The sequence below is a fragment of the Hippichthys cyanospilos genome, chromosome 17 (assembly GCF_059441005.1).
Source record: "Hippichthys cyanospilos isolate Australia breed blue-spotted pipefish chromosome 17, RoL_Hcya_1.0, whole genome shotgun sequence".
NCBI classification, from domain to species: Eukaryota; Metazoa; Chordata; class Actinopteri; order Syngnathiformes; family Syngnathidae; genus Hippichthys; species Hippichthys cyanospilos.
The window spans coordinates 4,344,898-4,357,500 of record NC_142385.1 but is presented as its reverse complement, the minus strand read 5'-3'; the positions used below and the strand labels follow the sequence as shown (position 1 = coordinate 4,357,500).

General features: G+C 38.6%; 1 protein-coding gene across 1 annotated transcript in view; it reads right to left on the bottom strand.

Moving 5' to 3' along the window:
- Window positions 1-12,603, bottom strand: part of ryr2a (ryanodine receptor 2a (cardiac)) — a 158,803-nt gene that overhangs the window by 35,516 nt on the left and 110,684 nt on the right. Inside the window, exons 82-94 of the mRNA XM_088438734.1 lie at window positions 10,459-10,565; window positions 10,324-10,375; window positions 8,082-8,129; window positions 7,908-8,007; window positions 6,885-6,964; window positions 6,732-6,808; window positions 6,519-6,592; window positions 3,830-3,910; window positions 3,632-3,720; window positions 2,413-2,541; window positions 1,625-1,729; window positions 333-414; window positions 1-46 (exon numbers count right to left, since the gene is read on the bottom strand). The exon at window positions 1-46 is cut by the window's left edge and continues 113 nt beyond it. Coding sequence (XP_088294860.1) covers window positions 1-46; window positions 333-414; window positions 1,625-1,729; window positions 2,413-2,541; window positions 3,632-3,720; window positions 3,830-3,910; window positions 6,519-6,592; window positions 6,732-6,808; window positions 6,885-6,964; window positions 7,908-8,007; window positions 8,082-8,129; window positions 10,324-10,375; window positions 10,459-10,565 — 1,070 coding nt within the window. The remainder of the gene's footprint in view (window positions 47-332; window positions 415-1,624; window positions 1,730-2,412; window positions 2,542-3,631; window positions 3,721-3,829; window positions 3,911-6,518; window positions 6,593-6,731; window positions 6,809-6,884; window positions 6,965-7,907; window positions 8,008-8,081; window positions 8,130-10,323; window positions 10,376-10,458; window positions 10,566-12,603) is intronic.

Sequence of the window (12,603 nt, the reverse complement as noted above, 5' to 3'; positions counted from 1 at the left end):
AGCATGTCAACCATCTGCTTTCCGATGGTCCCATTAACCACATTGCCTGCCAATGTAAAACAGCACAGAAAATGTCAGCACACTGTGAGCAAATTTTCAAATAAAAGCAGTTAAGTGACATATTTTTTGGAGATAATTGATAAGTTAATGATGAGTGGCTGCAGTGAACAACACGTAACCTTCCATTCAAATTCAATAAACAAGTTTCACTCACGTGATTCTGCATTTTTTTTTTAATCAGATAACTCGATACGTGATACCAAAACTCTGTCAATAGCTGTGTCCCCCCCATCATTCTCTCTTAGCCCATGTATACAAAATGATGGTCATACCCTCCATCATTGAAAGCAACATGACCACCATGTCTTTCTGAAGATCCATCAATTTCTTCAGTAACTCAATCTGACTAGAGTCCTGCAGGAAAAACACGTTAAAATATCACTCCGTTATTTCTCTCAGCACACTAACCAACAAAGCAGAGAACATAAGCACAGTGAAATCTTGGGTCACAAATGCCCAGGGTTATGAATAAATCAGCTTACCAATGAAATGTTTATAACATTATTGTTTTTTATTTACAAACTACAATTCAGTAAGCTAACAGTCAAAGCATCAAAACACAATGCTTTGCTGTGCTTTATCTCAAAACAGCTTAAGCGATGTTCAGTGACGTAGCTCATATACAGATTTGTATCGTTTTGTTTTACTGCACAAAATACACTATTTAGTTTAACTGACAAGAAATTGCACAGCTTGGCTGTTTTAAAAGACCTGTATTGATAAAGATGAGTTTCAAACAAAAATTATTTGGATAATGCAGACCTTTTACATTTGGAAGAAAAGGCTTCAACCACTGTGGACCCGATGTTTTAGGCATTCTTTACAAGCAGTTCAACTGAGATAACGTTGTCATGTCAGCATTAAAGATAAATTGACTGGCAAATGTTCTTTTAGAATATTTCAGAGTGAAATTGTGTAAGATTTCATGTTTCAGTCATTGCTGAACAAAGGTTCTACTGCAAGGGCAATTATGGAAAAATAAAGTGGGTATTTTATTAATGAAAAAAATGACTTTATTATAAGAATGAGATATACTATTAAATGATTTATTTAATGTTGTGAAAGCCTTTGTGCCATTGAAGGGCAAATATCAGCAAATGTAGCGGATGTTCTTGTTTAGGTTTGTTCAAGGTAGCAAACGTTTGCCAGATGCTCCCTTGTATCGTTCCTGTTGCAAAAAAAAAAAATGTAGAATACTTTAAAATTTTTCTTGCGACAAGAAAAATGACTAAAACTGTTGGTGATCTTTTGGAGAATGTTTGCCATCTTGAATGAACCCTGGCAAACCACTAATGTGAAAATGCATTTAGTACCTTTGCCAAATGTTTGCCCATCAAACCACTACACTCATGCCTGTATGTTTGACGAATGCTTGCAAATGCTTGTAAATGTTGGGTGTTCTTCATGGTTCCTCAGGAATTGCAAAAGGCAAAAGTTATTTACAAACACCTTTGCAACTGTTTTGTAACCCTGACAAAAATGTACCATTGGCTACATGTATAGATACAGTATTTGTAGCATAGTGGATACATGCTTAGGACTTTGTTATTTAACTTGAACATACCTGGGACAATTTCATTTGCATATGAGCAAAAACATGTAAAAACCCAACGACAGCATCCCACAGACGACTGTGTGCCAAACTCTGCTGATTGCCAGTACATGGACCCTGTAACAATCAAAGTATGAGCACAGTTTTTTCACAAGTTCACAAGCAAAAAAAAAAAAAAAAAAGTGATTCATTTAAACAGATTTTATTTTGTAACTCATAGATCAATCATTTACCTTATTCACCACCACTGAAAGCTACAGATGTCAAAGATAAATTTCTACTGGGCTGGTGATGTATGACCTAACTCATTAATTGTCATTGACAGCTATCCATCCATTTTCTATAGCGGCTTATCCTTATTAGGATTGCTGGTGTGCTAGTGTCTACCCCAACTGTCTTTGGGCAGTAGGCGGGGGACACCCAGAGACTCAAACTCACAAAAACTTAAGGGCAATTTGGAGTTCTAATACTGTACACCTTCCATGCATGTTTTTAGGATTGTGGGAGGAAATTAAAGTACCAGGAGAACATGCAAAATTCAGACAAAAAGGCCAGAGATGGAATCGAACTTGGGAACTCTGGACCGTGAGGAACACGTTACCCAGTTTTCCACCGTGCTGCCCTTTTGAAAGCTAAATACTTTAAATTCAATTTAAACTGGGCTGACAGTGAATGAGTTACTACGTAGCTCCTCTTTCAACAAAGCAATTGTATAAAGCATTTATATGAATAAAAAGTTGCCCATGCAATGAGGACTTCAATAAAAGATCAAGTCCATGATTGCATCTGTATTGTTGTACCTGGATATATTCTGTCAGTGTGTTGAAAACCTGCTTGGCAACATTAATTGCCTTTGAGAAGTTCCTCTGTCCCTGCTCCTCAATTACATCTTTCCCAGAGTAATACCAGTAGAAATCACTGATAGACTCCTAAGAACAAAGGGAGACAAGAAAGGTACATGAGAAAGGGAGCAGGTAAACAGTCAAGTCAAATACAGTATAATAATGTGCTGTCAAAGAAGAAAAAAAACCCTCATGCGTACTATATCAGAAGGAAAAGTGGCACAGTTGTGTACCCAAACTTCACCAAATGAATCAGGTAATGGAAAAGTTCTAGTGTAATGAACTATACTGTACAATGAATTACAGTGGTACCTCATTAAAAGACATTCTGTGCCAAAGCTCCTAACTCAATATTCAAACCGGTCATCAAATCAGTGTTATCCAGGGACCTGCTCCAGGCCTTGCCCATTCTCTCCAAAACTTTTTTTTTAATATCTCTAATAAAGAAATAAACTTAATAGCACTGTACTGTATTCTTTAAAACTAATAATTATATAATGCGTTCAATTGGGTAATAACTAAACATGTTGCTGACAACTGTGGACAAGTTGCACTCGTCATGCTTATTGAGGCTTTCTATTCCTCTCTCTCTCTCTCTCTCGCTCTCTCTCTCCCTCTATATATATATATATATATATATATATATATAGATAGATAGATAGATAGATCAAGATAATTATTAGTTACTCTCCACACCAATACAGATTCCAGTTGAAGTTGAATATTAAAGATAATCCGTCCAAAATTTGGTCCTTGGATTGATGATCTACATCAGGGGTGTGAAATTAGTTTTATTGTGGGCCACGTTATAGTTAGTTTCTGTCAGAGGGCTGTGAAGTCAGATAAATGTTCAGGTTCCTCACACACTTTTGCTAGTTTTGAAATTAAAGGCCGGTAAAAACTTCAAAAGAGAATTTGGGAACAAAAATAGCCCCCCCCCCAAAAAAAAAAAAAAAAAAAAATTTGAAAAGTTGAAGCCAACTTGCAAGTTTGGAATTTTAGCAAGAACTTGAAGTCAAATCAGCATTTTGAAGGTTACGTGTTACATAGGGTTCATGTTCCAAAAAAAAATCTGTTAAATTCAAATCAAAACTATAACTTACAAATAAAATCAATAGAACCATGTTCTAAAACACAAATTTCAGAGAAAATATGATGAAAAGTAAGGGTGTCAAACCTGTACTCTGAGGAGGTAGTCAACAGTCGAAATGATGATGTTGACAGTGGTATTGTTCCCTGTTTGAGTTCTTAAGTAATTCTGGAAATCTGTAATTGGACCAGATAGGTAAATTTCCACTTAATTGTAATAATTAATAATTTAATAATAGTATTTATTCATTCGGTTTTAAAGTGTCTTGATATTCTTATCCAATACCTGAGTTGTGTCCTTCACAGAGAAGCTGAAGAAACCGAAAGAGGTCACAGGTAAATTTATCGTCTCGGATAACCTTCTCACCTGTCCCAAACAGAACAAATACCACACAGAGGCAAAATAAATATGTAAATACAATTTCACATATACATTCAGACAAAAATGAGCTCTGACATATACAGTACAAATCGATTAAATAATGTACACATACAAAAATATGCATTCTGAAGAAGACAACACAATCATAAAATGGCAACACAGAATATTTTGAGGAGACCACCAAACAACATAAACAGCTGGAGATGGATTTAGTTCAATTCGCTATGTCTTGTGCAAAGACACAAGGGCAAGGAGGAGCCAGGACACAAATTCATTGATTTTTTTCACCACCCCAAACATCAAGAGTGGGTTCCAAGCCCTACAAAAGTGTGATGATTTATGCCTACTGGTTAAAGAAGCTAAGTACTCTCTGCGAATGCCTGGCAGCATAAATGAACCTATTGCTAGAAACAAGGACCCATCAACAATGGCTAACACAGAGTCAACCAGTACTTGTCAAAAAGGACCCCCAGAAGGGAGCGACTCAATCAAATTACCAAACTATAACCTATAACTATAACCAGGTGAAAAGGATAATGTAAAAAAAATCTGCCTTAGCACTAAACAAAGGCTTTTGAATAATATCAGAGGTACTGAACAACAATTGCTGTTTCACAGTTCAATCGTTCAAGACTGGAAAATGAGAAGCATCTACCTCAGCACTGCCTGGTTGACTACAGGATCATTCTGAATCAATGCCACACAAATGGATACTGCTCTTAAAAAAAAAACAAACAAACAAAAAAAAAACACATGAGGTCAAAAACATTGACGCAATCAATCTCCACCGATAGTCAGGCAATTTAAAATTATTCATATATATATCGGTGTAACATAAATTCAATCTTTTTAAATCCTCTGTGCACAAAGTCAGTGATTTTAACCCCTAGAACAGGGATCACCAACTATGGTCCTTGAGGGCACCTATTCAGCATGTTTTCGGCGCAACTCTCTCCAACGCAACTGATTCAAATGACCAGCTAATCAGGAAGGTATGCAGAACATTGATATCATAATCAGGTGCATCTGAGGAGGGTAACACCAAAAACAAGCTGGATAGGTGCCCACAAGGACCAGATTTGGTCACCCCTGCCCCCTACCTCAACCATGAATGCTTCACGAAAATCATCACTGAAAAAAAGGTCAAGAACCACTCACAATTTGTACACTTCTCAATAGCCTTGGCCAAAAAAGTGAGACAGACACAAATATAAATTGTTGTCATGCTGAAATAACCTAAATCAAATTAAGTGAATCATTTTGAAGACTGTGGCTGCTATGACCCAAGATGACCACTAGTCCGGCTAAATTATAAGGCTTTGAGGCAATTACTCTTTTTCATATTAATATGGCAAAGACCTTCATCATCTCATCTCCAGAAGACACATCCACTTTTAAGTTAACCTTTGTGCTGTCACGATCACGGGGCATGTTGGTAAGGGGTGTGGGAAATATGAATCAAAAAATGCAAGGAGGACAGGAGATGATGTCCTCAAAAAAAAACAAAAAAAAGGAAGAATTTATCTACACAAAGCGACGAGGCAAACACAAACGATACGGGATCCAAAGTAACAAACAAAAACTTGAAACCAAAACTAAACTCACGGGAAAACAGTGGCAGGGAGGCAACGGAATTCTCTGGACGCAACAACATAGGGCAGCAAGAAAAATGACATTAGACAATAGCCCAACAACTACCAGGGACAAAACTAGGGTTTAAATCAGGGGTGTCCAAAGTCCGTCCTCGAGGGCCGCTGTCCTACATGTTTTCCAGGTTTCTTTTCCTGACACACGTGATTCAAATGATCAGCTCGTTAGCAAGCTCAGCAGAAACACGATAACGGTCCTGATCATTTGTATCAGGTGAGTCAGGAAAAGAAACCTGGAAAACATACAGAACAGCTGCCCTCAAATACCGACTTTGGACAAGTTTAAATACATGAACACTATTTAGGAAAACCACACAACAGCTGGAAGGGAACAAGAGGCAGGGGAAGCTGATTGGCTGAGACACTAGTACCACAGGTGGAACAAATCAGACCAAAAGATAGACGCAAGGAAAACACAGCTAGAACCCAAACCCACAACAGAAAAAATCCTGAGAGAATGTGACGTACAGTATTTTGACCATTTTAGGGTTTTCTTCCACATCATTGTCGCAGTATCTTTGCTAAGGGATGGCACATTCCTGGTAAGTGTAATAAATAAGCGGTCTGGCCATGTTGAAATTTTAGATGTTTGTCACCATCTTGGCTAAATTTCAGCTTCCGAGTATCTTCTTCCAAATTTTCCCTTTCATGTGAAATGTCTTTGATGTATAGATCAAAGGATTGGATAAGTTACCGCGCAAGGGTTCAGAACACGAGAGCCAAGATCCTGTGGGACTTCCAGATCTAGACTGACAAAATAGTGGTAGGCAATCACCTTGATATAGTAGAGGTGGCTAAACAAGGCATTTTAGATTGATGTAACAATCCAGACGAACACCAAAATAATATATATATATATACATACATACACACGCACATTTCCCGAAATTAGCAAATGGTGCTTTTGCAAACTCTGCACAATGTATATTTACCATAGATTTTACCTGATCCCTCCTCAGTGATCATTCCCAGTCCTTCTGCTTTGTTCTGTCTTTCAAATGCATTTAGATCTAAAACACTGAGGAATAAATTATGATTGTTAAATTTAAAGACAACAAACCAAACAAAATGTTAACGGAACATTCAAGTGGTCGTTCATCGTAATAGACCGTTTGATAATCATATTCTCGTCCAACCCTTAAAAGTTCCACTGTTACCTGCACGACTGCATGAGACCAGCAAGACTCTGAAAGAAGGCCACGTCCTTTCTGTTCTTCAGATACTCCAGCATTTTCTGTCCAAAGATCAGACAATTTATTTGCATTGAGTGAAACACAACACATGGACAAAATGGACAATAATGATGGTACCAGTTGCACTGTTGAGTTTCCTCCATTGAGAATTGCAATGCCCAGTTTGAGAGTTGAGGCCACCATGGGACCCATCTCACCTGGTTCAAAGGAATCAAACTGACCTTTTACACAGACACTATTTGTTTGCACTTCAGTTAATACATGTATTAGATCTCTGTACGATGCAAAACGACGTCCTCAAATTCCATGAAACGTGATATTTAGGTAGCTCACAAATAGGGTACAGTGCTTTGAAAAAGTATTTCCCCCCTTCTTGATTTTTGTGGTTTTTGTGTATTTATTATTCACAAAGGCTCCATATCATCAAACCAATATTAATATCATAGTGAGACAATGTAATATAACCAAATTTTGTTGTACAGGGTACGTTTTACAATGACAATAAAGAACGATTCTATTTTATTCTATTCTATTCTATTCTATTCTATTCTAATGAATCAGGAAAGGGGATAAAATAGTTTGCACAACACTGTTCATGTACAAATTTATACTTCATTTCATTCAGATACCATTATGGCTTTTATTAATTAGACCAGTGGTGTCTGACTAATTTTTGCAGTGGACACATTGTAGTTATGGTTTCATTCAGATGGAGGCCAAATAAATGTGAAGCGAAATACATCTATGATTGGCTCATGTTACATAACAACAACAATTGATGAACGACTACTTCTGAAATCAAGGGCAGTGTAAACTGTTTGCTCAAATATTATCACATTTAATTGTACGAGTAATTGGTAAATGTAAAAATGCGTGCTATATCGCAATGTTTTTAAAAATGAAGTCAAATGACCATCCTGCTATTTTAGCAATGTATGAAATTGATGCACATAATTTGTTTTTGGGGAGCACACAGAATGATGTGGGGGGGACTTGGCATGGGCTGATAAACATGTTGGCAATATATCGCGATTTTGAAAGTCCAAATCTGTCAAAACTGGTAAGTTTATTTTCAGATGGATGTGGTCCACAGACCTTGACTTGGACACCCATGTATTAGAATCCATGTGAAAAACATACCTTTGCTGGCACTAATGGTCTGAAGTACCATCTCAGCAGCTCCACGATTATGCAGCCTTTGCTGTTGGTATAACAGCTTCTGCTTTTCCATTTCTTTCTCCTATTCATGAAAATGGGGCATTGGACATGTTTAACTGGCAATGATAGACAAGCCAAATGATGAAGAACTCTTACTTCAAAACTTTTCACTTCCTCGCTATCTTCATCTTCATGATGGCAGCTCTAAGAAATGAAAAGGAAACTGACTGACTAAACAAAGGGAGATTGATGATAACAAGAATAATGAATCAGATTTATATGGTGGGTTTCTATCATATAATAAAAACAACAGCGTCGGCCAGGGGGTGAAAATGGTTTCTTTCTAAAAGTTCCATGGCCATCAGGGGTGAGGGGAGAAATTGTGCTCAAGAGCCTTCTAAAGGGCATAGTTATTTTCTGACATCTCCAGGATTTTTTTCCCCCCATTTGCCACCGTTTCCTTTGGGGAACAGGTAAAGGATGTTTACTGTATTGGCATCTTTTGAAGAACTGTTTGTTTTTGAGAAAAAAAAATTCAAATGGCCATTCAAATTGTGACCACCAGTTGCCCCCCAGTCCATACTCCTTGCATGGCAAGCAGCGCTGCTAGAAAAAGAAAAAGAGCACTATCCCAAATCTAATACTTATAAGTCTAGGACTTCAGGCTTCATCTTTCCGGTTGTCAACCTCTATCTGTATTATGAACGGGGACAACAATCGTGGCACTAAACACGGCGGACTTGGATGAAGAAGACCTTTGCTTCATTTTGTGGACAAAGAGCTCTGAGCCACACATGCCACATTGCTACTTGTGCAAATGTGCTTGCAATGCAACAAACCACCAAAGATTCGCTGCAGCATTTTGGATTTTAAGGTCAGTGTTATGTCACTAAGCTATGGTATATTGAGATAGCAAGCATTTATGCTCATAAAATTCCAAATATTGCATCGGATGGTTCTAACAGTTGCAGCAGTTGACATTACTAATGATAAGATGGTCACAAAAATTTCAGAGGTTTGATCACAGTTTTATGACCGAGTGACATGAATTTTGTTTAGTAAGTAGTTACCATGCAGTGTCAAGCGGTTTTTGACACAAATAAAGCCCCTTTTATACCAACAAGCCGAGGAACTCTGAGTTCATGGTAGCAGGAGTTCCACGTCTTGAGGTACACCGTGACTGAAACAGTGACTGTGACATTGTAAGAGCAATAGCATATCAGCTATGCCGTGTTAAACGTGTGCAGATGACTTTTGTTGATGTAGCTAAACGAGGTCAATTGTACGTACACATTGACTGGCAGCGCGTGGTGAGGTCATAGTTGAAACCATCACGAAGTTACACACACATTCAAAATTAGTACTGTACAGTCAATTTAATTAACATGGATAAAGAAAGGATAAATGACATTGTCCTCTGGGGTGACGTGACTTGAGCTGAGTGGAGACGGAGGTGAGCAGAGACCAACCCGCAGAATTTATTGATTTATTTTCTTATACAAGAACTTTTCTCGAACTAAAACATATCACCGGCGATTTCCTTCTCTTTAATCCATAATAGAAGAAGCCTCTCCATTTTGTTGTCGATCGAGGTCCGTCCCACGGCAAGGAAAGTCTTGCCCTTAAAAGATTGCCGAGCAGTTCCGTCCATTCCGTCCAAGGTTAACCATGCGTGCGCCTCCTTCGTATTTTTTTTTTTATTATCTCCTGCTTCGTTTCTATTGTCATCATCCTCTTACTTCTTCCTTTACCGCCACTAGCAATTTTAGAAGCCATTTCTAACAGATAAAGTTTGCAAAGTCTTAACATTATTCCTTCCTTCCGTTTTTCACTCATTTTCTCTCCTTCCTTCCATCCCGACCAGCTGTGCCATCAAGCTAGATAAAGGCGTTAGGCCAATAGCATATAGGCATTTCTGTGATTGACGTGACGCCAGCCAATAGCATCTCCGTGACTGAGTCCGTGACTGACACCGTGACTGAGACAGTGACTGTGACATTGTAAGAGCAATAGCGCTCAACGTTGCCGTGAGGAGCGTCAGCCTCAGAATTAGTTGACGTAGCAAGGCGAAAGCAAATGTCCGAATACAATGGCCGGCATGTCGTATTGTTCGTAAGACAGAAGGTTTGTTCGTAAGTGAGGGACAAAAAACTCCGCGGTTCACACTCGTAAGTCGAAATGTTCGTAAAACAGGGTGTTCGTAAACCGGGGGCTGATTGTATATATATATAAACTTACATATATATATATATATATATACATGCATATGTGTGTGTGTGTGTGTGTGCGTGGTTTAATATATATATATATATATATATATATATATATATATATATATATATATATATATAAATAAATAGAGAGAGAGAGAGAGAGAGAGAGTATATTTGGAAGGTACCTTGGCCATTATATCAGCGTAAGCCATGTAGAGATTATCTTCATCCAGTTTACTGCAACAGTCAACACATACAGTGTTTGATTTTGAAATGCTAGAAAAAACCTTGTTCCAAGACACAACTTGAGTGTAACCCACCACTTCTCTGTCAGGGCTGTTCTACTGAAAAGCTGGATGAGCTGATGTAGTGGGTCAATATGTTTCATTCCCTCAACCTCTTCAAATGGCTCTTGTTCGCCTAATTTCTAAAGCACATTTTCAGCACTTGTTAATACCAGAACATGCTAGCAACACAATAGAATACAAAAATAGAACATTGTAGACATTGTATAGCTGATATACAACAACACTGGGAGCGCTACTCCGATTGGTGTATTTTAAATATCTATGAACAATGTATGTATCGTTGCCTTGACCCGAACACAACCAGAATCAACTTGAACGTGCTAAAAATACTAATATAATATTATGTTTCTATCTGCATATGTTGTATTTGTGTATTTATTTATTTGTTGGTACTTAGAATAATTATATAATGCTTGTTTAAAAGAAAGGCAATGTTTGACCAATCGTGATGACTAATCATGATTTCAATATTGACCATAATAATGGTGATTTTTATTTTGGCAATAATCGTGCAGCCATAATTTGTGTGGATTCCCTTGATGTAGGGGTAGGGAACTACGGTTCCTCGAGAGCCATGCCCTGCCTATTTTCGATGCCTACCTCGCCTTTCACACCTGGTTCAAACAATCAGCTCTTCAGCAAGCTCTGTGGAAGCCTGATAACGATCCTGATCATTTCAATCAGGTGTGTTGAATGTGAGACACATCAAAAACAGGCAGGATAGAGTCTCCAGGAACCGGAGTTCCCTACCCTGCGTGTGAAATAAATGATCACAACAGGCAAGAGGGGGCTTTTTATTGCTCTGTAAACATCAAGAGCGGGGGAAAGTCCAGTGACCAGACTGTGCAACAACAAAAGGAATTGTAGGTTAAATGTACCCATGCATATATAATAAGGGACTTTGAATACTCCTTTGTCTACCTACAAGAAGGTAGCTAGAAGTGTGGGCTGCACAACATTTTTGGGGGATGGCCATATATGGCAGAGTTAAGTTTCATTTCCATCACCAATCTACTTTTCTAGGTGACGGTTTTGCAGTGTCGTTGGAACAGCGTTGGTAAGCTTCTATCGATCCATCCATTATCTAGAGCTGCTTTTCCTCACGAGGATCGCAGGCTTACTGGTGCCTAACCCAGCTGACTTGTGGCAGTAGGCAGGGAACACCCTGAACTGGTTGCACTCCAATAGCAGGGCACACAAAGACCAACAAACATTCACACAGCCACCTAAGGACAATTTAGAGTGTCCAATACCCATGCATGTTTTTGAGTGTGGGAGGAAGCTGGTGTGCCCGGAGAGAACCCATTCGGGCTCGGGGAGATGAGTGTGGGAGGAAGCTGGTGTGCCCGGAGAGAACCCATTCGGGCTCGGGGAGAACATACAAACTCCACACAGGAAGGCTGGACAGAAGTGGATTTGAACTCGGGTCCTTAAGACGGAGGTGCTAACCACTGCGGCACTGAGCCGCCTTGGACAGATAAGCTTCACAGAGGAAAATAAACTACAATAGCTCATTATTTTGTTTTCTGTCGAAAATTAACATTTGACATTAGTCTGCAAACTACAACCATGAACCTGAACAAACATAGCATGGATGGTATTTTCACTCATGGCAGGAATACTCTGCCCAAGGCTTAGCAGCTGGGGTGGGTAAAGGCCAATCTGAAACATGATCATGTCAAAGCTGAAAAGCAGCACTGCATGAGTTATTTTGCAGGTGCAGATAGATAACTATTAGCTACTGTAACTGATAGGTGGCACACTTTTGCTCAAAGACATTGACACAGTGGGGGTGGGGTTAAAAAAATAGTGTTGGGTACTACAAACGGCACATGTACAGATTAGCAAAATATTTCAAGTGTGTGAAGATTGGAATGAATGTGGTGGTCAATGCAGTATCCAAGCATTGTGTAAAAAAAAAAATAGCCCGATTTGAAAGTTGTACTTAAGTTCATACATGATCTTCTGCCTTTTGTTTAGATATGCTGCCTATGAGCACATTGTGGGTCAGAAATGCAGAGCATATCATCTCTTCAACACTTCCTGAAAGTTTGAGTTCAATATAGTTTTCCTAAGGTCCCGGTTGCTATGGATATTTGAAATGTGTCTCCGCTAAAACTTTGAATAAGTAGGGATTTCAACCTATCAACAAATTCA